Source organism: Mustela putorius, unplaced genomic scaffold (assembly GCF_011764305.1).
Source record: "Mustela putorius furo isolate JIRA1106 unplaced genomic scaffold, ASM1176430v1.1 tig00003859_pilon_pilon_pilon, whole genome shotgun sequence".
Lineage (NCBI taxonomy): Eukaryota > Metazoa > Chordata > Mammalia > Carnivora > Mustelidae > Mustela > Mustela putorius.
The window spans coordinates 26,111,221-26,133,114 of NW_025422011.1; the positions used below are offsets into that span (position 1 = coordinate 26,111,221).

General features: G+C 44.8%; 1 protein-coding gene across 15 annotated transcripts in view; it reads left to right on the forward strand.

Moving 5' to 3' along the window:
* Positions 1-21,894, forward strand: part of PLEKHA7 (pleckstrin homology domain containing A7) — a 211,468-nt gene that overhangs the window by 61,646 nt on the left and 127,928 nt on the right. Inside the window, exon 1 of one of the 15 annotated variants that reach the window (XM_045066180.1) lies at positions 17,892-18,366. The exons of the other annotated variants lie outside the window; for them this stretch is intronic. Within the exon in view, the coding sequence (XP_044922115.1) occupies positions 18,284-18,366 (83 nt within the window). The 5' untranslated portion in view covers positions 17,892-18,283. Of the gene's footprint in view, positions 1-17,891; positions 18,367-21,894 lie in introns of those variants that run through there. 15 annotated transcript variants of the gene reach the window in all.

Consider the following 21,894-nt stretch of genomic DNA (forward strand, 5'->3'; position numbering starts at 1 on the left):
GATGAGAACACATTAGATGCTGGAATGAAACCTATTGATTTTGAGTACTAGGAGGGATAATGATAATGATGTTTTGTAAACAGGCCTACTTCAAATTAAGCTTCTTTAAAAGCATTAACTCTTTTTGTGGCACAGTCGGTTAAGAGTCTGACCCTTGGTTTCGGCTCAGGTCGTGATCTTGGGGTTGTGAGACTGAGCTCCATGTTGGGCACTGTGCTCATTGCGGAGTCTGCTTGAGATTCTGTTTCTCCCTCTCCCTCAGCCGCTCTCTCCCACATGCTTGCTCTCTCTAAAACAATCTTAAAAAAAAATTATTAACTCTCCTGAGCCTCACCTTCCTCATCTATAAATTGGATAATGCATAATAATAGTACCAGCCTCATATGATTGTTGCTAAGGATTAAATGAGATAATGCATACTTGTGGAACATAGTAACTGTTCAATAAATATTGGCTCTTGTAATTATTATCAAAGTCAGAGAAGAAACTTTCTCCAGGATCCTTGGAGGGGGGAGTCACTGAAAATACAGAGGAAAAACATCTCCAGCATTTTGCTCAGCCATGAATTCCCTGAGTCTTATAAACCTGTCTGTTGCAACGTGCTTCAGCATAAGTGGAAGGAATAACACCAACAGTGCTGTTTGGTAAAAGAACGCTGCTGGAGGAAGAGCAACACCCTGTTTGTAAAGTGTGGATGTTTGGATGCTGGATTTTTTTTTTTTTTTTTTAAGAGTGGCATTTTAATACTTGCAAGATGGTTTGGTACAGTCTTTCCCAAACTGAGGCAATATCAGAGTCACCTGGGAAATGTCTTAAAAATACAGATCCTGGGGTCCTTTCTCCCTTCTCCTAAACTGACCCAGTATATCTGGGCAGGGCCTGGAAGTCTGTGTTTTAAATAAGTGCCTCCAGACAATTCTGTTTTGCAGCTCAGTTAGGGAACCTAGGACAGAACCCAGGGCTCTGATGCCAAGTACTAGGCTTAGCTTCTCTTGGTACTGCCTCTGTCTACCTGACTGACCTGCTGGTTACCAGGACGTCTGAGTCCCAGGCTTATCCCGTGTGGGTGATTGAGGAGATGAAGAGTGAGCGCACTTGTACATGGGCTCTGTAAATGTAAGGATTATCATTTCTATTCATTTCTTATGACAGGCTCTTTCTCTTAGCCCCCCTTCTTCCTCTAACAATTTAATTGGAGTCACCACTGCACACATTTATCTTTTAAGCCTGTGGTTGCTTCTCATAGGATTTAATGTTGTAAAATAAGGAGCAAGATTCTGTGCGTTAGCCCACCAGCAAATTTTCTTTGTTAAAAAAAAAGCCTGTTAAAAGCCTCTGATTCTGAGCTCGGGTCTGTATGCAGACTTTGTTCTATCAAGTGGAGGGAGAATCTATGCTAAGTGTTTATGATTAAGGATTGGAAAGCTTGAGGTCTGTGCTGTCCTGAAAGGTAGCGCTAGCAACATGTGACTATTGAACACTCGAAATTCAGCTAGTCTGGATTGAGATGTGCTCCAAATTTGAAATATATTCCAGATCTGAAAGACTTCATGAAAAGAATGTAAAGTATATCAGTAATTTTTATACTGATTACGTGTTGAAAATGATAATATTTTGGAAATATTGAGTTAAAGTATATTATCAAAATTAATTTCACTAGATCTTATTTATTTTTTTTTAAAGATTTTATTCATTTATTTGACACAGAAAGAGAATACAAGCAGGAAGAGTGGGAGAGGGAGAAGCAGGCTTCCTACTGAGCAGGGAGCCTGATGTGGGGCTTGATCTCAGGACCCCAGGATCATGACCTGAGCCGAAGGCAGATGCTTAACAACAGAGCCACCCAGGAGACCTAGTGTTTACCTTTTTTAATGTGCTACTAGAAAGTTTAAAATTGCATTATGTGACTTGCCTTCTATTTCATCAAACAGTACTGTGTTCTGGTTTAAGCCAATTTTGGGGGAAAGTTCAAAAAGTTTACAATGTTTCCTTTGCTTGCAAATTCAAACTGTGGGCTTTACATTTGCAATGGACATACAGAGCAGCTATTTCAAATCATTTAACTTGACAGTGAATATTTGAAGAGCTGTTTTGCCTTTTTTTTTTTTTTTTTTCTGAAGTGGAGATTTCAGGAAATTGGGTCCAAAGGGCATTTGTGGCTCCTCTACTATTTTAAAAGAGTCTTTTCTAACATCTCTAGGAGGGGCAAGAAGAAAGCCCAAGTGGAGAAATGGCTTTGCTCAGATCAGATTTTTATCTCAGAGCTGCAAAGCCCAGAAGACAGCAGTGGATAGTGGATACTGCCATTCATTTTTTAACTCGGGGCTTGGGATGAAACCGCTGCCATACAGCAATGAAAGCACTGCTTACCCTTTTTCTAATCATTTTTGGCCTCTTCCTGGCTTTCTGCTTTCTCTTTCTCTTCCCCTGATGTGGTTTTGTGATTACTGTGTGTGAGACCCAGCCAGGCACTCGGCGGTGAGGTGGAGAAAAACACATTTAGCAATGGCCAAGCTGGAGTGGGCACTGGTCACTGATTTCTCTCTCTAAATGGCAGCATTCCTGGGAATTCAGAGCATTTTCTGCATCTCTGAAGTGGTAATGCTAAAAGCTCTTGTGTCTGCCTCACGGTGGAGTTATGAGAAATCATAAGGAAAAATAAAAAGGCAGGATATCAGGGGTACAAATAGTTGATAGTAAAAGTCCAGCTTCTCTGCCATTAACTATTTCTGGGGCAAACAGTCTCTCTTCTGGAGGTCTCAGATCTTTCTCCTGCTATACACTAAGGAGAGAGAATGGCTCAATATAGTTAAAAGGGTACAGGTCTAACTGCAGATTGAATTCCATTTCTGCTACCTACTAACTGTGTGACATCGGGAAATGTACTTGACCTCTCTGAGCCTCACTTTCCTCATCTGTAAAATGGATAGTAGCACTTCTTATGAGGTTAATCGAGCTAATAAAACCTGTAAGAGACTTAGAACAGTGCCCAGAAGATAGTAAACACTCAGTGAATATTGGATTCATTCAGTCAGTAATATTTTTTTAGTGTCTTTTTTTTGCCAGGTGCTGTTCTAAGTGCTGGGCACAGCAGTAAAACTCCCTGGGAGAGAGGAACTTTTAGTAGAGGAATTCAAAGTCTATTTATTAATCCTAATTACCAGAGTATGTCACTGCCTTAGGAGCCTTCACAGATGGTGCTGCTTCATTTTATTTATTGGATTATGACAGTAAGATATATTTTTTTAAAGAGTTCTATTACTAAAACAAAACAAATTCAAAACCTTGGGTTTTATTCCTAGCTCATTTGGTACTTTGTGACCTTGGGCAAGTTATATTAACTTCCCAAGGTGTTGTTTTCTTATATAAAAAGAAGTTAACAGTAATTTCTTACTCAAAGGAGAGTGTGAGCTTTCAATGTATTAAGTGAGATAATGCCTGTAAAACTCTTAGTATATGCTTGACTCCTAGTAAGTGTTCTATAAAGGTTAACCATTATTGCCATGGCTTCTAGCAGTGGAGATTCTGGAAGCCAGTGGTTCCAAATAAAAGATCCCCAGGCTGGTGGGAAGGGAAGTTGACTCATGTTCTTCTGTGGTGCCCACTCTTTAAGCAAGGTTGTTCACGAATGCCTTGGAAACCATATTCTTTTCCAGAGGAGAAAACAGAGATCCAGAATTTCAGTAGAGCTGCCCAAAGATGTAGTGATTTCTTTGACAGGTAGTGAGTCACTTGTCATTGGTGATATCTAAGCCGGGTCACCAGTAGGCAGGGGTGTTGCAAAAGGATGGACCTTGTTGTTGTCAGGTTATGGAGGCCTTAACTGTCAACATATGATCCAGCTGCATAAGGAAGCCTTAGGGAGGGGCACCTGATCATCCCAGGACCTTGGGGCACCCATTTCTAAAGGGCAACTGCCAACCTTGGAGGCACACTGCCCCACCCCGCCAAGGAGCACATTTGGTGTGACAGACTTTTCCTTAGTACTTTTCTTCTTCTGAGTGTAGTTATTTCTTGGAGGCAGGCCTTAGGGTTGAGTTGGAAAGGGGTGGGGCATTCTGTCACCACACTATTTATCCAGAGAGTAGAGGGCACCTGGGCTTGGTGTCACACCTGTCCTTCTCAGGGGATGGAGTAGATGGAGAAGGCTTTAGAGCCAGGGGGCCTGTGGAGAAGCATGCCTGGGGAGATGCAGCCAGCTTTTAATTTTGGTCTCAAGCCCTCCTTCAGCTGTTGGCCACCCTGGACTTGCCTACAGGGAGTGAAAAAACAAAGGTACTTGTATACTGGATTCATTTTCTCTTCTTTTTTTAATGATAATTATCTTTAAAAAACAAAACAAAACGCTTGTTATATCAGGTAGTTTATTTGGCTTTAAAAGTACTGTTTCCTAAGCATCTGCTGATACAGAGCATCTGCTAGCCACCAGAGGGCAGAAGAGAAAAGATGTGCTCTTCTGTTTTCTTTCCCCAAAGTAGCCCAGTTCTTCCATTCCTTCAAAGTGCCTACTGTGTGCCAGGCACTGTGGTCCTTCTCTTAGAAGCTGTAGCCCAGCAGGGGAGACAGGCACTGAGTCTGTAATTTTAAGGTCCTGGTTGTTTGAGGGGGAGACAGACTCATGCAGACAGTCCAGATGGTGGCTCTTCCCTAGCTTTCTTGCTCAGCTCCCTGTGGTCTTGCCTTTTTGGTTTGGCAAACCTGGGACCATTCTCTGATGTCCTGGGTTTCTGATTCACTTCCTGTAGCGATGTCTGGGTCTCATGAGATTCCTGGGTGTCAGGAAAATGTAACTGGTCTTTGTCATTTCACCCTGGTCAGATACCTCTGTCCAGGCAGCTCAGGGAAATCCCCTTCACCCCACACACTTCTGCTATGCCCAGGCAACCTTTCATCATTCATAATCTCTGCAACAAACCAGGAATCCTCTGGCTCATAACAGAAGGAAGGTCCAGAGGGAAAAGAGTGATGTGGGGATGTGTGTTGCCAGGTTAGCTGGTCTGGAGGAACATGAGAAGAGAAAAAAGGAGGGGAAAAGTGGCCTTGAATGAACTGCTTTATGAGAGGGACTTAAAAAAATTGACTGTATTTTTTTGAGCAGTTTTAGGTTCTTAATAAATTGAGCAGAATTTACCCTCCTATACTTACACCTTTCCCTCATATACCCACAGCCTCCCCTCACCGGAGTGGCACATTTGTTACAGTTGTTGACACGGACATGTCATTCTGACCCCAAGTCTGTAGTTTATGTGAGGGTTCGCTTTTGGTGTCCATCCTGGGGCTGGACACTTGCTGAGTGACTTTTAGACTGTATCCATGGGGTTTTATTATTTATTTTTAAGGATTTTATTTATTTGAGAAAGAGAGTGGGAAAGAGCACAGGAGCTGGTGAGGGGCAGAGGGAGAAGCAGGCTCCCCACTGAGCAAGGAGCCTCATGTGGGGCTCAGTCCTGGGACATTGGGATCATGACCTGAACCAACAGAGCCACTCAGGCACCCTAGTATTTTCCTTTAAATTGACACACTTAAAACCACTAAAGTGAATTTAAGGAAATAATTTCATATTCATTTTTTATTAACTATTCATATTAACTATTCATTCATATTTATTAACTATTAACTTCATAGCTATTATCAATGTTATATATAACTGTTATTTACAGTATTTATATATTTTTCCAGGGATTCTTGCCACACCCCACCTCGGGCACCCTTAGGTATTTGCTCCATTTTTACGGAGAGTAAGTACCCAAGAAGTTAATGAGTGGAATTTTAGGAGGTCTTTGAATCTTCTCAAACTGTCCAAAATTGTGTTTATGCATTTTTATTTATTTGACAGAGATCACAAGTAGGCAGAGAGACAGGCAGAGAGAGAGAGGAGGAAGCAGGCTCTCTGCTCAGCATTGAGCCTGATGCGGGACTTGATCCCAGGACCCTGGGATGGTGACCTGAGCTGAAGGCAGAGGCTTAGCGCACTGAGCCACCCTGCCGCCCCGTGTTTATGCATTTTTGTCCTGAGTGAGATAGTTTAAAGTTCTCATCATATAAAGGGGGCCAGGACCCAATAAGAAGAACAGCAGCTCAATCTGCCGGAATTCTTGGAATTCCAGTTCTTGGAATTATATCTAATTATCATTTACAAAGATTTTATCTTTCCAGGAAGAGGAATGGATTTTTCTGTAAGAAATGGACCTTTTACTTATAAAACATCCTACTTTTTTTTAAATGGTGCAGATAAATGGTACATTGAAAAACAGTAATCTTACCTCTCCTCATCTCTTATCTGTTTTCAACATGAGAACATCAATTCATCACAGGAGTAGAATGACTGTTTCCTGATTGAAAAGTGTACCTCTTGTGATACATGGCCTGATGAGGGATTTGTATGTATATATCATGCCTTTCAGAGGTAAAAAGGGAATACTACAGTTCTATATTTAATGAGCTGTCTTTACGAAACAGAGCAAATTGTAAAAAAAAAAAAAAAAAAAAAAAAAAAAAGGAAAGTGGGGTGGGCAGAGAAGGGAGCTTCTATCCTGAAATATCCAGAATATAGGTTCATTGTAAATATAGGTCAGTGAATGTTTCAGGGAAAAGCCAGCTAAAGGAAAGCTGCTTGTTAGGATAGAAATGTAACATGATAAAGTGGCTCTGGGAAAAAGCACCACTGTGTTAGATCACACAATCACAAGGAACGCACTCCTTCTACAAAAGAAGACCAAGCTACATGTCTTTTTCTGCCTCTGGGGTGACACGCCAGGCAGGATACAAAGGGCACTCTGTTAATTCTTTCCAGCTCAGCCCCTTAGCCTTAGAAAGAGTATTAATAAGTCTCTGTTTGTATCCTCCTTCCTTCTCCCCAAGATCTATGAACACTAGATACAGTGATAAAATAGAAATAGGAATTTGAAATCGGGATCAGGGAAAATACAAGAAGAAGAAGACAAACCAAGGGGATTGGGGAGACTATAAATGCTCATGCATTAAGGGTTTGTATTATTTTTGAGCTTCACGTTTGTCTTAGAGCTTCCTGGCAGCCAAAACAAAAAGGGAATAGTAGGTTTTCTGGATTTTACTGTTAGAGAGGAAAAACATTCTGCTTGTTAAGAGGAAACCAAGAGCTTCCTGCTTTGGTTCTTTTAAGTTAAATATCTTATGTAGGGCCCACTGAGAGTGTGGCAGCAAGGTCCGCTTCAGCTTTCTTCTTTTTCTTTACTAAGCCCTCGTCCTTCTGCAGTTCCTCAGACGGGGCCAATTTACCCATTTGAGGTGGCCATGTTACAGATGGCCATGTACCTCTCCTATATGTACTCCTCACAGATGTCCATTTATATCTCCTCCTGTGTTTATTTTGAAACTTTGTCTTCTCCTTAGACGATAAGCCTCAAGAGGCCAAGCCATATTGTCCTCTTGCACTGCATTATCCTGGCACACTGTAAATTTGCACAGATGAATAAGGAAAAAGTAGCCAGGGATTTTATGTGACTGATCCCTGTACCTCTTACAGAAAATTGAGGCCCTTTCAAGGTTGCAAACTATCTTTTATCCAGAGAGCTTGACCACCATGGTGCCCAGGACACCCTCCACCGTGCCCTTCAGGGATTGTTAATCATACCAACGCCAGGGTATCATGCACCTGCTGTAGTCAGCACTTGGTACACGTTGCCGCCTGTCCCGCCGAATGAGGGAAACTGAGGTTCGAGGGAGGGAATCAGCTAGCCCAAGGTCTCAGAGCTGGTAAAAGTTAGGATGTTGGTCTGACTCCAGAGCGCATGATCTTTCCTTTCCGTCTGCTGTGTCTGAGCCTGAGCCACAAGTGTCTGTGTGAGTTATGGGTTCTTATCTCTTGGCAATTAGAACTGCGCAGCCAGGGTATTTCTGGCACAGGGCATTGCTGCTTTCTGACAGCTGTTATGTTCCAGTCTCTCTTGAGTTTGGGAAGGAAGGCCCACACCTGGGGTTGGCAAAAGCAGTCTCAGATCTCATGTCCCCTGGTTTTTGCACACAGAGAATATGTTTATTGCTCTTGTCACATAGTCTCTTGAAGTGCAGATGCATTAAAGTTGAATATTATTTTCATAAAAGTCACTAGGGAGAAGGGGAGAGGAGTTGCACAATTCTGTTGTTTCAAGGAATAATTGGATTTGCCCAAGGATTGATAGAGTGCAGGTGGGAAATGACAGCATGCCAGGAAGTACATTTGATGGTGCATTTGATTCCAGGCTGGTCAGGCTTGTATTTTTAATGGCTTTGTGCCTGTTGTCATTATTTTAATAGAGACCTAATTTTTAGGATGGACTTCATTATTACATTCAACTTTCTCTCTTCACCAGGGTTGGCAAATGGAATAGTCTCATGGCTCAGTGTTGCCACCTACTGTGTTCTGCATGGAGTGTCAATCTTCAAAAACCTTTAAGGCAATAAAACACATTTCAAACTACAACAAGGCATAATTTGATCTGTCTGTTCTATAAGGTTGCAAGTCTTCAGGGTGAACATTATAAGCATTTGTCATCCCTGTGTGCTCTCTAGTGCCACGACACTGGTTCCAGTGACTTCTGGTGATAAAAAATGTTAGTCAAAATTACCACTTTCCCTTTGCTCCCTTGAGAATGAGCCTCCTCAAAAACATTTACTGCCTGCACATGGGGATCTGAATAATTGCTACATTCAGGTTTATGTTAGAGAGAGTGTTCCTGAAGAAGGCACTTAAGGGGATGTTTGTGAATGCAATGAGGCTTTTGGTTCTATCTTTGGCCCACTAGTCTTGGGAAGGATTTTGGCTCATGCCAGTGATTTAGAAAACCTAATAATTTTTATGTCTCCAAAGTTGTGTTCGCAGGCTGCTGGCCATTTCATATTCTTAAGCTTGTTCCTGCATTTAGGAGGACGCCAGAAAATAGAGCTTTACCTCCCCATGCCAGGAAAGGACTGAGATTCCAGCTTTGTGGATAGATTTAGATTAAATCTTATTCTGATCTCCTTCAGGGGCTTTGACAGTTTCTTATTTGGAAGATGAAGGATTACAATTATTGAACTGGTATCCTGTTGTTTTCAGTTTGAATGGTTAAGAGCCGCAAGATCATCCATAACTATGTGGGACGTAAGACTTCACCATTACCAGACTGTGTCTCTCTCTCTCTCTCTCTTTTTTTTTTAGCATAAGGAGATCAGATTTTCCAAGTGTTTTACAGATTAATTAGGGTATTTCCTCCCTGTAACCTCCAATTAATATCCACAATAAACAGCCTTTCTGGATTATGTAGATCTGAACTATACGTTCATCTATTGCTTTATCCTGTTCCACAGTGGATTTGAGTCTGCTTATGGGAATGAAAGGGATAAAATATGAATAAAAAATTAAACAATCCGCATCAGCCAGAGTTGAGTATAAATTATGTTAGATTAAGCCTAAGGACACAAGGAGAATGAGAACAGCCTGGGTCTATTTCTGTGAAACTAAAAAGCCATTTCATTGGACAATTTTTTTTTTTACAGCTACTTGGAAGCGGGTCTCAGTTTTGGAAAGCTGTGTGTAAACATGGGCTGCTTCATGTTCCTGACATTTCAGCTGAACTTTAAAAGTTGCCATTTTTTTCTTTCTTCCAACCTCTACCTGACCTCGAACGCACACACCCATTTCCTCTGAGCCAAGGAGGTGTCAATACCCAAGGTATTTTATCAAGCGAGGTTGCTATTTTTCTGGGAATGCTGTAGCCAGGATGCCAGCGGGGAATTTGGGAAGCCTGAATGTGGGAGGCCTATTTTGGAAACTCTTTCATTATTATCACACTCAGGCCCTTGTGATCAGTTGCAGGGACTCACACCCGGAGAGGCCTCAGTGATAGGAGACCTGGAAAAAAAGTGTTGAAGTGGAAGGGACGGGGGTCAGAAGTCCCCTTGTCACAAGCAAGTAAGATGCCCGATAACCTTCCTTCCACAGCTCCTATTTCCAGCTTCTCCTCCTGGACTTCTAGGCTCTGTGTGTTGCCTCTTGGAGTCTGGCTCCTTGGAAGTTGGTTCAGAGAATGGGGCTGGACCACTGAAGGTGGGCCGGGCAGGATGCTTTCTGCCTCAAAGCAAGTTGCAAGTGTATGTTGAGCTATAGCTCTGCCCTTGCTTGTTACAACCAACTAGAAAGGTTGGTGGCTGGGAGAACCCTTTCCCCCACTCCCAGGGGCACACAGACACTAAGGAGTCATGTGGTGATGAGATGAGTGGAGACTGCCACAGCTCACTGTATTTCGGGTTTCTCCACTTGGACGTCTAATAGTCTCCTTAGACCTAATGTGTCCCAAAACAGAGGCTTTTGTTTTTTAAGACTTTATTTATTCATTTGAGAGAGGGAGTGAGAGCACAAGCAGGGGGAGAAGCGGGCAGACAGAGAGGGAGAAGCAGGCTCCGTGCTAAGCAAGGGGCCCGATGTGGGGCTCGATCCTAGGACCTTCAGATCATGACCTGAGCCCAAGCCAGATGCTTAACCAACTGAGCCACCCAGGCGCCTCTAAGACAGAGTGCTTGATTTATGTTAATGCCTCCCCTCCCTTTGGATTTGTTCTCCCCCAGGATTAATCATCTCGGGAAACTGCACTGGCATCCACTTTTGCTCAAACCAAAAACTTGGGAGTCCTCTTCGCTTGTCTCTTCACCCTGTCATAAGTTCTGTCGGTGGTGGAATTAGCTCCTGCCACCAAGACGTGTTACGTGGCTGCCTTCCCCTCAGCATTTACACTGCGGTCATCTTGCCAGCCACCACCCTCTCTTGCCTGTACTCTGCAGTGGTCTTTCTACCTTGTCTCTCTGATTTTCCCTGCTTCTTTTCAAGGCATTGGAGAGGTGTTGCAGTCAGACCATCTGGGTGTGTGTATTAGATCCTCCACTTTCTGGGCAAGTCACCTATCTGTGCCTGCTGCATTTGTCACCTGAGAAATTGGGATAATAATGATACTCACACGTTTTCATGAGGATTAAGGACCCTACATATAAAGTTCTCTGGACAGTTCAGAACGCACAGTTTAAACACTAACGAAATAATAGGTTTTTATTTATTTTCCCCAACCCCCAGGCTATTCTCCATATAAATGCTACAAAAGTCTTTTTAGAAAGCAAATTAGATCATGCCTTTTCCATGGTACAGTCTTTTCTTTTAACCCCTTCCATGGCTTCCTATTGCATTTGGAGGAGAATCCAAATTCTTACCAGGTAATACATGGTCATCCTTAACCCTGGCTCTGACTCCTTAGCTGCTTCTGACTTCCAGCCCTCACTGTCCTTCTTCCATTCTAGGAATGTACTTTGTTTGTTTCCACCTGTTCTTGGGTCTAAATGCTCTTCCTCTAGAACTTAGTTTAAATGACACATCTTAGACCTTTTACTGATACATACCCTGAACCCCCATATCACTCTATGATGTCACTATTTCATTTTTTTAAGATTTTATTTTTTGAGAGTGCATGTGTGCCCCTGTGAATGGGGGGAGGGGCAAGGGGAGAGAATCTCAAGCAGACTCTGGGCTGAGCGTGGAGCCAATGTGGGGCTCAGTCTCATGTCCCTGAGATCATGACCTGAGCAGAAATCAAGAGTTGGTCGCTTAACCAGCTGAGACACCCAGGCACCACCGTTTCATTTTCTTAATGGTACACACCAATCTCTGAAATTATTTATCTGTGTACTATCTATATTTTTGTCCCCCTGTCTCTTTCGTCAATTACTACTGTGCCTTCTGGGCCTACAATGCCTGACTTGTAAAAGGCCCCAATAAATATTTAGCTGTTGAATGAATGATTGCTACTATTTATGTAGTACCTACTATGTCCCCATTCACTTACTAATTCTGTTATTTCATCCTCATAACAAATACTATGGGAGTGGGTATTTTTAATCCCATTTTAGGGCTGAAGAAATAGTGGGTGAGGGAGGAAAAAAATTGGTAAGTGGGTGAGCCCAGATTTTGACTTCAGTCTGGGCGAGTCCATGGAGTTTTTAGGTGCTAACACTAGCGAATTCAGAGAGTTCATACCCAGCTTATGAGTACAAGGTGAGACTAGACAGTACTGAAAGTATACTCTCCTCGTCCTTTTAAAAAGTCACAGTTTTGTTACGAGTGTTTCCTACGTGCTAAGTGCTTATGTGTATTTTCCTTGCTGTGGCATTCTTTATCATGCCCTAGTTTTGTTGTGATTTTGTTGAGGTATTAATTGGATTCATTCAGATTCCATTTTGAATTGATTCAAGCCTGCTTGGGTGATCCCTGCTAGAAGACAAGGGGAGACAGGTGGTAGGCCCTCCTGGCCTTTTACCATCAAGTATCTCAAAGTGTGGGCTCCACGCGACACACGGCCAGCTCACCTTGGGTGCTTTCTAAATGCGGATTCCTGAGCTCATCTTAGACTTTTGTCACGAGGTTCTGTAGGGGTTGACCCCTGGAATCTGCTGTTTTTAAACAATCACCTGGAGATTTTTCTGATTAAAATGGATATATGAACATCACTGATCATAGACATGTGGTCTAGCTATTTAGATGTCTTGTGATTTGGTTTTCCTGATTTAACAAACTCTATAAAGCTATAAACTTAGTTATTCATTTTATCAAAACCCATTTGGGTAACTTTGGTCTCTGGCCATGGAGCAAGTAGGCTCCCCTCCGCCCCCACCTTAATGGTCCTTAGGCTCCAGCTCCAGGTCTGCGTTGGCTTCCTTGGTCAGTGTTTTCAATAGTTTCTGCTTTGGTGAGGTGGAGTGCCTTTTTTCTGTCCCTGAGCTGTTGCCTGGCTGTGGGGGGCAGGTCTGTTCTCGAAGGGGCTGGATAGCTGTACAGTAGTGGGCCTTCTGATATATGTGTCCCTGTCCAAGTTATTTTTAAAAATCAGGTTTGTTCTTACTCCTTCCTTCCAAGAAATAATTCTAGAATAATCAAAATTCCCTGCCCTTGATGCCCGAGCTTTCCTCCCCTCCACTCACTCTCTAAACAAAGGCCCTGTGTTTAATATACACCATAACAGTAAAATTAGCTTTATTAGACTCTAGGTGGACTTAAAATGTAGCCTATTGACAGCTCTCTCTGGCTTGTCCTGTGTTTTATTTTGAGCAGAGACCACGGGTAGAGGCAATACCTGGTAGGGAATTCAATGATTATTGCATTTAAGTGGCCAAATAACTCAAGCATCCCTCATCTTTAGATCCTGCCTTGGTGTTTTTGCCCGTTGTGTTTTGAGGAGCCTGTCCCCTGCCTCCACACCCCTGGGGGTTTTTATCCCAGCCGCCTTCTGTCTTTGACTTCAGAGCTCCTGAGTTGAGCCCCAGGAGAATTCAGCCCACCTCTGCTCCCCATCCAGCTTCTTGGAGAGCTTGAAAGGTGAGCCAAGTTGCAGTTTACCGGCCTTGTGTCACAGAACCCACAGCTAGCCATGTCCCTTCTTCCCCCCAAAGTCGCAGTGTAGACTTTCATTAAATAATACCCTACACTGACAGCGCAGTTCACTTTGTCCTAATGCTTTTATATTCACCCCCCACCCCCGCCTTACAAGAAAAGTAGAACCTTTATTAGGCTATTTAGCAGAGGGGAATCTGGGGCACAGATCACCAAACTAGCCTGGCTGAACCCAATCTGATGTATGGCCTGTTCTTTTCCTGCTGGTCCTTACCAGCATGACTGGTGGCAGCACCACCAGGTCTTTGAAACGCAGACTGGATAGTCCTGGTTCTGAGGACCAAGGGTATGTGCTTTACATGTTCTCAGCTTATTTATTTGGTAGACTTTCAAGGGTAGGGGATAGCTCCATTAGCAGATGGACATGGCTGCTGCATTTTGGACCCTTTAGTCTCAGCTTTGAAGCATCATTATAAGCACAGCCTAGGAGGTAAATGTAAAAATAATCTTCTTGCCAGGTTTTCCGGCATGGTATCCTAGCGACGATGTACTGTCTGTCCTCACATGTTGGGGCACCAACTGGGGCAGCCTCAGAGCTTGCAGAGGGGAGGGATACGAAGAGCACGGTCGGAGTCACCCCTCTTAAAGTCAAGGCCTAGTTTCTTTTTATCTTTTGGAGAGCTTTTAGCCCACTTATTTTTAAGCAACATTTTATGTTCTGATGAAAAATATGTTTCTTGTCAGACAACTTGGAAAACAGAAAATCCCAAGGAAGGAAATAAAAATCAACTACAATTCTAACATTGTTAATATTTGGGTAAATATCCTTCTGTTCCTCTTTTTTCCTTCATACAGTGATTGGGATCTAAATTCAGAGTGTAAGGGGGAGCCTGGTAGCTCAGCCGGCTAAGCATCTGCCTTAGGTTCAGGTCATGATCTCAGGGTCGTGGATTCCAGCAGAGTCTTTGGGTTCTCTGCTCCGCAGGGAGCCTGCTTCTTCCTCTCCCTCTGCCCCTCGCCCCTGCTTGTCCTCTCTCTTCTTCTCTTTCAGTCTCTCTTAAGTAAATAAATAAAATCTTTAAATTCAGGATATAAGGAGAAAAAAAAACTCATAAAGTGAAAATGACTTTAAACCACCTGGACAGTAATTTTTGTTGTCTCTAAAGTTTGGAAACCACTGAACTGGACTCAAGAACAACTAAAAAATCTATATAAAATGAAAAGTCTGGGGGGAAAACCCCCAATCTATCAAATCTCTATCAAATCTCTAATGGTGAGTGGACAGTAGTGGAGAACTAAACTATGTTCCTGCCTGTAAGGTTTGTATCATTCTGTTTTTATATTAAGCTTTTGTAATAAGTTGTGGGTTAATAGATTTACTTGTGAGGATGGCATGCCACAGCTACATTATGTTTTGCTTCAGGGGTTAGATTTTGAGTTAACCAGTAAGGAAAATGAACATAGTGCAACTCCACCATAGGTACCGCCCCACCCCCAAATGCACACGCATGTGCACACACACGTGCACACGCACATGCAACTGGGATAATTTGTTTTATAAACTTTGTTTTGTTCAATTCAACAGTAAATATTCTATGTATCATTTTTAAAGTTGCATATGTATATTTTCAATTGTAAGTATGTTTATTAACCAATCTCCTCATATACATTTAGTTTATTTCCAGTTATTTGCTGTTCTAAAAATGGCGGACATCCTTGTGGATAAATCTCTGTGTTTATTGATAATTATGTCTTGAGGATAAATTCTTTGCCATGGAATTGAAGGATACGAACATTTTTAAGTCTTTTTTTTTTTTTTTAATATTTTGTTTATTTATTTGACAGAGAAATCACAAGTAGGTAGAGAGGCAGGCAGAGGGAGAGGGGGAAGCAGGCTCCCTGCTGAGCAGAGAGCCCAATGCGGGGCTCCATCCCAGGACCCTGAGATCATGACCTGAGCCAAAGGCAGAGTCTTAACCCACTGAGCCACCCAGGTGCCCCATGAACAACTTTAAGTCTTTTAATTCATATTGCTGAAGTGTCCTCAGGAATGTCATATGTTTCCATCAAAGTGTCTGTACCCCAGCATTACTGGGGATTATTATTCAAAAGAGTCTTTTACAGAATGCCTTTTTTTCTTTTTTGGATGACCCAAGTTTCTCTTCATTGTGTGGTTCTTCATTCTTTCCTGGAAAGAATAAACAAAATGAGGCTAGAGATGATAAGTGCTGGTGGGCAGGTTCATGTGGGAGGGACGGGGACAGATCACTGGAAAGGGATGAGCTTGGAGACCATTTCTTCATTCCTGCCTCCAGGTCTTCAGCAAATATCTAAAGACAGAATACTAATATTTAAAGGACATGTCATTTTTAAATTTAAACTCAATTAACATATAGTGTATTATTAGTTTCAGAGGTAAAATTTAGTGATTCATCAGTTGCAAATAACCCCCAATGCTCATTCCATCGAGTGCCCTCCTTAATGCCCGTCACCCAGTTACCCTATCCCCGCACCCACCTCCCCTCCAGTGACCCTGAGTTTCCTATAGTTAAGAGTTTCTTACGGTTTGTATCCCTCTCTGATTCATCTTATTTTATTTTTCCTCCCATCCCCTATGATCCTTTGTTTCTTAAATTTCACATGTGAACGAAATCATGATAAATTGTCTTTCTCTGATGGACTTGTTTCGCTTAGTGTAATACTCTAGCTTCATCCAAGTTGTTGCAAATGGCAAAATTTCATTCTTTTTTATGGCTGTAATATTCCATTATATATATATATAATATAAATACCACATCTTCTTTATCCATTCATCTGTAGATGGACATCTGGGCTCTTTCCATATTTTGACTATTGTGGGGCCTATGTAGTTTTTAAAATTTATTTATTTTAAAAGATTTTATTTATTTATTTGGCAGAGAGAGAGAGAGAGATCACAAGGAGACAGAGAGGCAGGCAGAGAGAGAGGGGGATATCAGGCTTCCTGCCGAGCAGAGAACCCGATGTGGGCCTTGATCCCAGGACCCTGAGACCATGACCTGAACTGAAGGCAGAGGCTTAACCCACTGGGCCACCCAGGCACCCCCATATGTAGTTTTAAAAGCATATTTAATATATTTATTTGGAAGATGGTTTGATGTCTTGTCATTATAGATACTACAGGACAGGAATGACATTTGTATATTTACCCAAAAGGGAGTATGGTTTTATTTATTTTTATTCTTTATTTTTAAAAAGATTTTATTTATTTATTTGAGAGAGAAACAGAGGCAGCAACAAGAGAGCATGAGCTGGGAAGGAGAGGAAGAAGCAGACTCCCCACTGAGCAGGCAGCTCCATTCGGGTCTCTATCCCAGGACCCTGAGATATGACCTGAGCCAAAGGCAGACACTTAACTGACTGAGACACCCAGTATGATTTTAAAAAGATAAATGGAGAAACACTAATTCAACACCTAATCTTAGAGAAACTGTCCTAATTCAACACCTCATCTTAGAGAAACTGAAACCAGAGAGTAGAAGGGATTTCTGTAGAGCCACACAACAAATCGATGATAGAGTTGAAGCCAGACGAAAAAAAATCCCAACTGCCCATTCAGAGTTCTTTTGTTGAGGTGGGCCATTGTGGTTCAGGAGGAGATGAAACGTAGATGTAAGGTCTTCTGGAAAGATGGCCAGGCTTTCTTCCGGGGGAGGAGGGTGAGCTGCCCCATATCCCTCCCGGAAAAAGACCCAGGTGTCTCCAGCATGGCATTTCACTTCTGTTTGAACATTTCCACCCGTGAATAGTATGAACTTGCACTTTAATAACCATGGTTTTTGCCTGAACTTTCCCTCCCCTCCGATAACTTCTAACTTCTCTTCATGCCTCAGCATCTCGAATGTCACTTCCTCAGGGAAGTCTTTCCTGACTGCCAAGAGAGTTTAGGGTCCCTGTGTATATTCTTACAGCACCTCTTGACCTTTAATACCCTTGTCACAATTATAATTACTTTGCACTGTATTTAATATCTCTCCCTGGTTGAACTGTATGTTCTATGAATGTTAAATATTGTTTATCTTCTGTTGCTCCTGGCCTGAGCATTAATAAATGCTTGAATGTTTGATTATTTGGATGGATGCTAGCGTGTGAATTGGAAGTGTGTGTGGTTGCTGGGTGATGCTGTTTCTAATTGCCTGCAGAATCAGGAGAACTGTCCCTTATTGCCAAGGGCATTGAGAGAAGAGAGAAGGAAGACACCTTTTGAGGCTGCTAGTATAGAGACAAGCCAGAGAGTATGGACCTGCTTTGCTGGTGCCCCATAGTGGCCTCCTGGATGATGGGGTCAGCAACCTAATCTAGGCAAGCATTCATTCCTGGCTTGTCAGAATCAGTCCCAGAGATTTAGTAGTTGTGGTTGGAGAGAAGCCTCCTTGAGTTATTCTGGGGAAGAGAATTCAAGGTCAGGACTCTCTTTGGCCGGCAGGAAACAGCAACCTAGGTCACCTGCAGCCTGGTCTTGGCAGTCAGTGGGCTCTTGCAGCAAGGGCTATAGGTCTGCTGGTGGCTGGCTGGGTGCCAGTGCAGCGCGGCTGGTAGGCGGCAAGTCCTGCCACCTCTGCTGCTGTCCCTCCCCCTCCTCCGTCTCCTTACCCACTCCAGTTTGCAGCATCCTCTGCAAGGAGAGGAATGTGCTGCGCTCGGACGCGCCGTCCTGGCGGCGCGGCAGCACTCAGGGCGCGCTCTGGACCGCCGGGGTCGGCCGTCTGGCGTTGCGCCACGTGTTTTGATCCGCGCTGATGTCAAGTGGGTGTGGGCTCTTAGGGAAGGCCCAGGCGAGGACGAGGAGGGCGCGCGATGCGCCGCGGGCGCGCTGAGGCCCCAGCGCGCTCCGCCGCCCAGCGCTGCTGACCGGTGGCCAGCCCGAGGAGCAGGCGCATGGAACGGTGGCGCTGTCCGCCCGGGGACGCGTGCCCCGCCGCCCTGGGGGGCTGGCGGGGGCCACCGCGGGGGGCCTGCAGGTGTGTCCGCGCGCTGTAACTTTCGGGGGGCTGTAGGCTATTGGGCAGACAGGGCACAGGGGCTGCATCAGGGGGTGCTTTTGTGCCTGGGCGCGGGCGTGATGCGAGCGGGTTTGTCTCTGGCCGGCCATCCGCGTGGGAGCCGCAGCTCGCCGCGGGAGTTTCAGGGAGAGAATTTATGTGGCGGGCGTCCGGCTGGGGGTTACTCATCGGGAAGGGCATGGAGGGAGCTGCCTTGTTGTTTTGAGAATTGGGTCTCCAAGTACAGCCTGCGTTCATGGTAACGGGATTAGCTCTCAGCAGAGAGCTCGGCTTCCCGAGAAATCGGCCGTGGTTGGGGGCACCGATCGGTCGGTGGTGGTGGGTGGGGGGCCAAGGGGGAGAGGCAATCTCTCCTCCCCCTTTCTACCCACCTCCTGCTGGGAGTCAGCTAAGGGGGAGGTAAGAGGTCAGCTTCTCCTTGTTTGACAGGTCTGGTTTCAGACACACCTTCCCAGAGGAATGCGGAGGCTTTGTTCCAGGAGCCCGTCCCAGCCCTGAGCCCAGAAGCTTGCAGGCGGGCGTGGGGCTGGGGCTCCAGTGCCATTACTCATCTTTTCTGGCAACACCGGCAAGCTGCCGGGTAGGCAAGTTAATTATTAATGTCTCTAGGCTGGGTAGAGGGAATCTGGAAATGAGATTGGTGGGTAGCAGGTTTTTCTTTCCCTTTTTTGGCATTGGGACCGAGGTTTAAGCCTGGGGAATTGCAGCCAGTTTCCTGAGGATTCTGGTGTTCCCCCAGTGACCAGCGCTCTGCAGAAGGGATCCCTTCCCTTTTTGTGGGACAGCACCACCATCCCCCGGAGGACAGAGATGGAGCAGCTCTCGGTTTTTAATCTACTTTTGAACCAGCCTCTCCCTCTCCTCCTTTGCTTTCCGAACCCAACCATACTCCCACCGCTTCTCCCAGGGCAGCTTTCTGATGAAGCTTCCAGGCCAGGTGTGTGAGCCCTGGGTCCTCTGCTGGCTATCTGAGGCTTTCTGGAAAGGGCTGCCCTACCCTAGTCCCAGTACCTGAAAATCTCCACACTTGCTCAACAAGTGACCCTGATTTATAGGACTGGGGGCTGAGGCAAAAGGGTCTGCCAGCCAGGTGATTACCTGACCTGTCTTTCCTAGTGCCCTCAGAGCTTCCTTACTGGAAGGAAGAGGTCAAGGTGGGGAAGAGCGGAGGTTGGAGTGCAGCTCCTCCTGTAGAGGGTTTCAGTTTCCCTCCTCCTTGGGTGGGAAAAGGTGGATTCTAAGACTGGTAGTCTCACAAGGTGCACTGTGTATTTCGGGTGGGCCCGTGTTGAGTGGAAATGGAGGAGCCCAATCTTCAATGGAGGGCTTTGGATAGGGCTTGGCTTTGGGGGGTAGTTTGGAGAGGGCTGGTTGGAGGCAAGCCTGAAGAGATTTTGCCCCAGCTGGGGCCTGTGGAGAGTTGCCACACTCAGCCCTCCTGGCAGCCTTGTGCTTTCAAGACCTGGGAAACTGTTTTTTGTTGTCAACTGAGTGTAGAGGTGCTCAGCCTTGTAAACCGAGGGGTTGATGGATCTGTAGTTACTGTGATGAGAAGATGAGCGTATCTTGGCAGTTGATGCTCTGAGGCATGCAAGAGGGGCTGGGCTTTCTGAAGCTAGGTGTGGGGAGGGAGATGGGCTTTAGGGGCGAGAAATGTGTCAAGGGGGTGGGTTTATTGGGGTATGGAGTACAGGGAGGGAGATTTTAGCTCTGGTTGTAGGCTATGCATTGTGTCAGATGTTCTCTGAGACAGGCTGCTGTAGTATCCCACATCTATCCCCTCAGTGTTCTGTCCCCTACTTTAGCAACTTGGCTTGCTGGATCCCCCTTTCTCCTGGTTCTGGTCTCCAGGAGATGGAATGTTCTGATGGCTGCCCCGGGGGCACAGAGTCCCCATCTCACTCCAGCTTTCCAGGGAGGAAATGAGTGAGAGGGCTTGGCTTCAGAGGGGCTTCTGACCTTGAAACCCGAGTTACTGGGGAGTCCGTGCTACCTGTCTCCCATCTAGGTTTGTGGGACCCCTCCCCCAACATGCTTTCGGACTGCCACCTTGTCCAGCAGGGCTCCATTCTGCTGCTGACATGCTGGTGCTCTGCAAGTCGAGGGTTTGGAGATGGTCCTGATTAGCAGCAAATTTTTTTTTTTTTTTCTATTATGGGAAGTTTGTGCACGGCTGCCACCTAATGTCTGCTCACCTTGCAGCCTGCTAGTCATGGCTGAATATTCACTGGTAATGGCCTGGCCACCGCCTAGAGAAGCTCCTAAGGTGATGCTATAGAGAGTGGGTGGGAGGGTAGTAGGGTCCCTGGGGTGTTGTGAGATAAGTGGGAAGTCAAATGTGAGGTGTTGTGGGGAAAGTGAGGCAGTTATCAGAATGGCTGTGGAATTGTGGGGTTAGCCGGTGGGGGCAGGATCACCATGGATTGTAAGGTCAGAGGATGGAACAGGGCTGGTTTGGAGAGCTCCCCCATGCCTCCATGTATACTATTCCTAATGTTTGTGCTGGACACAACAGTCTGTGGTGAGTTCAGCAGCAGCTGAGGTCTCTGTCCTGGGGCCTGACTGCCCCTGCGACCTGGGAAGAGGGCCAGTGTGTTCATGTGTGCTAGCTCCTGGATTTCTGTCTTCCTTCTTAAAGGAGGCACTGGGGATGCTGGTGGCTGTGACTGTGTTCCTTAACCCCACCTATAGCAGGGAGACTTTTCCTGGGATGGACAGCAGGACAAAGTACCCAGGCTAAGAGAGAGGTGCCCTGAAGATTTGTTCTGAATCAGATAATATCTAGAGGAAAAACACAATAAAGACCCTGGCAGCCTTTGTCGTCTTGGTTTGCAAAAAACACAGAATTCCTCCCTAGGTTTTATACTGTCTCTGAAGAAAGAAGAGGCCAGTATTCCAGGCCTATGCCCTGAGGGTATCCAGGAGCAAGGGGAAAGAGAATGAGGGTTAATTGAGGCAGATGGTGTTTGGTTTCCTTGCCTCTTAAAGAGAGATATGGTACCTCTGTTCAGTTTCCCCAACCCCCCAAGGATAGTTGTGAGGGTTATGAGAGGTTTGTAAAGGGTTTAATACAGTGCTTGTTAATTGATAGCTATTATTTTTTTTATTAATTAAAAGTAACTGGAGTATTCGTGGAATAGCCACTGAGAAGGTTTTATGTAGAAAAATGGGAATGTCAGAAATGCTATTTTTTGCTAACCCCAGAGGCCATACCTGGGCTCCTAGGGTCAGATGTGAGAACTGTCCTGAAAGAGTTTCTTCTGACTTTCACATCAAACCTGTTTTTCAGCCTCAGATCATTTAAGGAGGCTTTGGAGATCCGTGATTCCCTGATTATAAGCACACAGCACAGTTGAACTAGAAAGGTACTAGAAAGCACAGTTGAACTAGAAATGCTCAGACGCTTGCTAACCCACCTCTGGTCCAGCCATGATCATGGAATGTTAGTCAGAAGGGCAACGGGATACCTGGCACTCTTCAGCTGTG